At 33.6% G+C, this 7012-nt stretch overlaps 1 protein-coding gene across 1 annotated transcript; it reads left to right on the top strand.

Annotated features, from left to right (window-relative positions):
• Window positions 1-1374: 1374 nt before the first annotated feature.
• LOC111890638 (auxin transporter-like protein 2) lies at window positions 1375-6008 on the top strand. Its single transcript, XM_023886742.3, has 9 exons — window positions 1375-1828; window positions 1962-2199; window positions 2282-2467; window positions 2695-2807; window positions 2891-3074; window positions 3240-3337; window positions 4172-4379; window positions 4480-4737; window positions 5496-6008. The coding sequence occupies exons 2-9, from the start codon at window positions 2017-2019 to the stop codon at window positions 5703-5705; spliced, it is 1440 nt and encodes a 479-aa protein (XP_023742510.1). The 5' UTR covers window positions 1375-1828; window positions 1962-2016; the 3' UTR covers window positions 5706-6008.
• The last annotated feature ends 1004 nt before the right edge of the window (window positions 6009-7012 follow it).

A 7012-nucleotide genomic window follows, 5' to 3' on the forward strand; every position in this document is an offset into this window, starting at 1 on the left:
AGGGGCGGCTATAGTTCCATCTAGGTATCCAAAGAGCTGGACACCTCTCAAAATCAGGACGACTTGAGCCTTCAATAGCAGGAAGTTAGTCCTTGTGAGTTTGTAAGATATGGCGGTAGCAATCTTGGCAGAATTGATGTGAGCGGCCATGATGAGAGGAGTAATTTGAGAAGAAGAGAGGGAACGATTTTGGGCGGAGAGAAGAGGGATTCATCAGAAGCCCTAGGATTGGCTCTCATACAAAGTAAAGAAAAATGTATTTGCCGTAATTAACCCTTTGGATATTAGCCTGTATTTATAATAACAATTACAAGGGATAAGATAAGACTAGGATCTAATAAACTAGATCCTATCATTTACAACAAACTCAATTCTATCTCTATTCTATGTTCTATTATTTTGAGCACGTTTACAAGTAGTGATTTAAGAGAGAAATCCAATGTCAATGAGAATAGGAAATGTTGCATACTTTATGTTTGGCATGGAGCTAGCTATTTAAGGTTGTGGACGAACGATGAGGTGATGGTCATGACATGTTGTTCTTTGTGCCACAATTATCCTCGGATAAGATTTTCTCTTGATAACAAAGGTGGCCTCGTCGAGCCTGAGCACCGAGGTCGTATAAAAGATTTTGGGGACTTGATATTTGTATTCTCCACTTTGTCTTCTACTAATGTAAGTCATGGTAGCATCTTGCATGCATTCACATCTTAGGCACTTAGGTTTGGTTTCAAATTAAAGGGATTTATAAAAATATCTCACTTTTATAAAATTTACTCAACTTAATTAAATGTTTCAATAAATAGTCTTAGGTAGGTGTATTATCATTTAGGATTATTAGTTCAAACAAATTAACTAGACTTATCTCATGGTATAACTTTTTCACATCTATGAAGCAAACTAGACTTATCCATATCATCATATCTTGATGAATTCACACCGACTAATTCTAATTAGTCAACGCTATATGTAATCTCAATAGTCAATATGAACACCAAAGGTTTATGTAATCCAAACGAGAGATATAGCTAGATCTAGCAGTAGCAGATAAATAATGGTAATTTAGTTATTGTGTTTAATGTAAACGTTACTAGAACATTCCTTTAATAGCTAAAAATAAATAAAACACGTAATCATTAATTGAGATTTTGTCATTTATAACTTTCTTTAAAAAGAATTTTTTTAGATCTTTTCATAAATTAATATTAAATAATATCTTTGTATTATTGCATCCTTAAAAGCCATAATCTACCCTCGAATGTGGAAAATTTAGATCAACGGTATAATCTGAATTTGACTATATTAGCATGATTTGGAGCCGTTAAGAAGGGTTTATGATTGTCTTATAAAGAAGAAAGAGCGTGAGAAGGAGCAATGGAGCATACTAATACAGCTATGCCATCCACTATCACCCTCAAAACCCTCTTTCTTTCTTATTTTTCTCTCTCTCTTTCAATTCCAAACCAAACCCTATTTGATCCGATCGGCTGTAGATACTGAACAGTGAATCCGACTCCTTTTCTCACTCTTAATAAAATAATCATAATTTTCAACATAAAATCCCCAAGAAAAGGGAGAAATTGGTTTCTATATATGTCCACTTCCAATCCCATCATAAACTCTCTCTCTCTCTCTCTCTCTCTCTCTCTGCTACTTTTGTGAGCTCTTCTTTACACACCCGCCTTCTGTTTGTATAAATGTCTGAATGAGCACTATCTGTGTTTCACATACAAACATTCATATACTTACAAAACAATCCAAAAGGTCATAAATCATCCGGATTTTTGTACCTTTAAGAGCTGGGTTTCGGAGATGGAGACTTAATAAGGTAAAAAGAAGCGTTTATTTTGTTTTCGTTCTTATAAAAATATAATCTTTTTTTCATGGGCATTGATTTCTGGATCTGGGAATTGATGCGTTTTTGTTAATCCTAATTTATTTGTCCTTACATGTGCTGACAGATCCGTTTAGAAAAGAGAATAAAAGGAAGTTTTTTTTTATCTGAAATCGAAGAAAATGTCGGGTCAGAAACAAGCAGAGGATTCGATAATCTCATCTAATTTCAATGAAAACGAACATGAAGGAGGAGGGAAAGCAGAAGGCGTCGAAGAAGAAGATCACTCAGTTTTCTCCATGAAAAATGCTCTTTGGCATGGAGGCTCTTCTTGGGATGCTTGGTTTAGTTGCTCTTCAAATCAAGTAATTAAACAACAAGATTCCCAATCAAAAAAAAAAAAACATTTCTTTTTCATGAATCTTGAATGTACAAGTATTTATGCAGGTGGCACAAGTTCTGTTAACACTACCATACTCTTTTTCTCAACTGGGTATGGTTTCAGGAATTGTTCTCCAAGTCTTCTATGGTCTTCTCGGAAGCTGGACAGCTTATCTCATCAGCGTTCTTTACATCGAGTACAGAAGCAGAAAAGAAAAAGAAGGAATCAGCTTCAAAAACCATGTCATACAGGTTCACCTTCTTAATTTTCTAATACAATTATAACATAATTACCATATTGTAATATAACTATTCAAACATGATTTGACTAATTATTAAAATCGTTTGACATTTTTCTTTCTAGTTAAACGTCAAAATAAATCATTTTCACATTGATCCGTATAAATACAATCTTTTCAGTAATAAAATACAAATTATTTAAATAATATTAATATAATTCATGTGTTGTAATGGTGTAGTGGTTTGAAGTTCTTGATGGATTATTGGGACCTTACTGGAAAGCAATAGGACTGGCTTTCAACTGCACTTTTCTTCTGTTTGGTTCCGTCATACAACTCATAGCTTGTGCAAGGTTTGTTTTTGACCTCAAATATATAAAATTATAATATAAAAAAAAAAATTGACTGTTATTTTGTTTTTGTGTAAAAATGTTAGTAATATATACTACATAAACGACCATTTGGACAAAAGGACATGGACATATATATTTGGAGCATGCTGCGCAACCACGGTGTTCATTCCGTCTTTCCACAACTACAGAATTTGGTCTTTTCTTGGTCTTGGCATGACCACTTACACCGCCTGGTATATGACCATTGCAGCTATAATTCATGGGCAGGTATTTTTTTTCATTTTTTTATAACATTAAATATTTTATTATAACGTTAGATAAAAAGAAAATGAAATTAAGTTACTATATATAGAAAGTTAGATCAAGATCGCATATGGGGATTTTCTTTAAATGGAAAGGACTTACAGTTACAGGCGAACATGATAATTGCAGGTTGATGGGGTTCAACACTCTGGTCCTAAAAAGCTGGTCTTGTATTTCACCGGCGCCACAAACATACTGTACACATTTGGTGGACATGCGGTTACTGTGTAAGCTTTAATGACTTGTACATCTCGTATTAATAATTGTACGTTGTTTTGGATAAGTCGAAAAGAAATATGTAAAAGAAAATGGTTTTTGGTTTATAAAATGTGAAACTTTTTAATCCTTGAAAAGCCACACTTTCTTTGGCTTCCTTCTTCTACGCGGCTTCTGTTTGCAGCTTTTGCCGGCCACCTTGTTTAACGAGCCTGAAAAAGACTGTATAATGCAACAAAAAAATTTGTATTAAATATTTAAAGATTAATTAGTTTTTATTTTTTAAGATACTTTAATTATTTTATTCTATTTAGATTCATATTACATTAAAACTATTAAGGTGGTGGTGGACCTAGTTCACAATAATTTAAGCATCTCATATCTCATCCCATGTTTTAGAAAAAAGGTTGGCTTGCAATGAATTTTGATTGAAATCGGTGCACATGGAGGGGAGTGGACTTCCCATCCCAATTATTAATAATGAATCTGAGGGCATTATCGTCATTTAACTTGTTGTTGGATCCGATGTTCATACTTCATACCCCAAAAAAAATCCTTCATGTTTTTGGCATTTGAATCATTAGATTTGCCTATTTTTTCTATATGGCACGAAATACGACTATATGGGACTTTCCTTTTTAAAAGATACCTTTTATAATTAACCATGATAACCGAGGGTATTCATGTCTTTTGTACAATCGACATTCATTGATTTGAGCATAATGCAAAATGTAGTACAACTTGCTGTACTTTGTTTAATCATGCGTAACAAACGGGCCATGCGTATTAAATGTATATATACTTGTCTATTTCTTTTTATTGACATGATTTAAATTTTAATACAGGGAAATTATGCATGCGATGTGGAAACCCCGAAAGTTCAAGTATATTTACCTAATCGCCACTCTGTATGTTTTCACATTAACACTCCCGTCTGCTACCGCGGTTTATTGGGCGTTTGGTGACGAGCTTCTCAACCACTCAAACGCCTTCTCTCTCCTTCCCAAGACACGTTGGCGTGATACCGCCGTCATTCTAATGCTCATTCATCAGGTCAAAGTCCAACTAATTAAATCACAAAAAATAAAAGTACACTGATATAACCGTATAACTGATAACTGATAACTGACTGAGGTATGATGATGTGGAACAGTTTATTACGTTTGGATTTGCGTGCACTCCGTTATATTTTGTGTGGGAGAAGGTGATTGGGATGCATGACACAAAGAGCATATGTTTACGGGCACTTGCAAGGCTGCCCGTGGTCATACCAATTTGGTTCTTGGCTATCATCTTTCCCTTTTTTGGGCCTATCAATTCTGCAGTCGGTGCACTCTTGGTCAGTTTCACAGTCTACATTATCCCTGCCCTTGCCCATATGCTCACTTATCGAAAGGCATCCGCTCGACAGGTAAAATTATTTTCAATAATTAAATTTATAGATAAACATAATAACAGTATAAAATTTCCAATAATGGAGTGGAATAATAGTGTTATTAATAAATGCGAGTTGGCACTATCCTGTAAATTAGCAAAAGAAATCAAAAGGACCTATTTTCATAGAAACTTTTCCTAATTCAACAGATATTTTTGTCCAAAAAAAGTCTCATTGTAAGTTACTTTCTTCAGTGGCACGTGGTAATTACCTTGCTATCAAAGGGGCAGAATGGTCACTAATAGCATTAAAGTGCCACTGATTGTATAGTTTCTTTCTCAACCAATATTCTGATTTAGACTCGTCCATGATTTTTTTTGTTATCTAAAGTAGTTAAAAATATATAATCAATGTGGGATTACTTTTGATATGCACATATAGATTGTTAATAATAGAGATTCGTTTCTTTACTTGGAGAATATATTTTTTTGAACTTATTTTTTGCTTATTTACCGTAAAATTGATAAGTATGGACATATAAAATCAGAGATTTACCAAATAAATAAAAAGAAAAAAAGGTACAATTACATTTAAGGCTAGATTTGGAAATATTGGTAGACTAGGACTAGATTGGTCACAAGTCTTTTTCCATTTAGTTATATGCTACAGTCCCACTGTTGTATTATGTCCGAAATGAGCTGCCCAAATGTTGACATCGTACTTTATTCCCTCAAGTATACCCAAATTGTCAAAAACAGTCCCTTGACTTTAATTTTTCATGATAATATTTGCAGAATGCTGCGGAAAAACCCCCTCGCTTCATACCAAGTTGGGCGGCTATGTATGCGGTCAACCTATTTATCGTGGTTTGGGTTTTTGTGGTTGGGTTCGGGTTTGGTGGATGGGCCAGTGTCACCAACTTTGTTAGACAGGTTGATACGTTTGGATTATTTGCCAAGTGTTATCAGTGTAAACCTGCAGTGCCACCACCACAACATCATTGAGTTGACTCGGAATCGAAGTGACTGAGTTTGCTCAGGACTCAAGTATTGTATTGTACATGGGATTTTTTTCCCCAATATATGTGTTGGCTTGCTTCTTCTTTCTTTTTTGATTTTTGGTTTATATTTTATTTAATTTTTTTTGAAAGGGATCTAGTAGATTAAAGATAGTGTGTTTGAATTGTGATGATTCCTTTGCTTAGAAAAAGCATAGGGCTCATTTAAATCATATATATGCTTAGTACTTTATTCCACCTTTGTTGGATAGCTATCAATTGAATATATTAAGATGCTTGTTCCTAGCAATGTCATGATTACTTCCCATGTTTCCAAAGTAAAGCCAAATACATTCATGTTTATCCAAATAACTACAAGATAAATTCTATAAACGACACAAGCATTCTTTTTCTTATTTTTGAACGTTTATGATTTACTTTTCCATATAATTAAGATCATTAGTTAACTATTAAACTGACTATGTAAAAGATTATACAGCTATATCACGTAGACATTAAAGCTACAAAATGTCAACTTAAAAGATGATATGTAAAAGATATGTCTACCCAACATGAACAAGGGGATGCTACTTTTTTTTTGGTAAAATGATTTATACATAAAGCCTGTTTTTTATTTCTTTAGTGAATAAATCGTTTGAATGAATTAGACTTTTACTTTTATATTTTAATATTATATAATAAAATTTATTAACGGTTTATTATTTAAATCATACAACCGAAGTCGAAGTTCAATGAGTCAGATTGAAAAGCAACTGGTTTTATCTAAAACCAAAAGGGTGGTTTATAGTTAGATAGAAAGCTATGGGAATGGGTTAAATGGTAATAGCAAATCGACGAAGAGGAAAAATGAGGATATGGTGGGACTGGGACTTGAATAATAGTGAAAAGAGACCAAGTTAATAAATGCGATATGGGCGAAAGAAGAGCAAGATGTTGACCCTTAATTGAGACTGCACATGGCCGCACGTTTCATCATCTCCTTGTCACGTGCCATGCTTTCACTCTCCTCTCTCATTGACTTTCATTCTCATCTCAAATTCTCAACTCACACTCACACATGCTCCTACTACTCTTTCCCTACTTTTCTTTTTGCTCTTGGTCTAGTTATTTTTTCTTTTTACTTTTTTTTTTCTTGTTTTAATTGTTGAGATTTTATTATAAACATGGTTAGGTTCGAACGGGATTATATTAATTGTCCAGATCCAAAACTGTTTTCTTTATTGGTTAACAGGACCTTTAATTCTTTTAATAGTTAATATGTTAATATCGTAACTAGGTAACATTTCTGTTATT

Source organism: Lactuca sativa, chromosome 5 (genome assembly GCF_002870075.4).
Source record: "Lactuca sativa cultivar Salinas chromosome 5, Lsat_Salinas_v11, whole genome shotgun sequence".
NCBI classification, from domain to species: domain Eukaryota; kingdom Viridiplantae; phylum Streptophyta; class Magnoliopsida; order Asterales; family Asteraceae; genus Lactuca; species Lactuca sativa.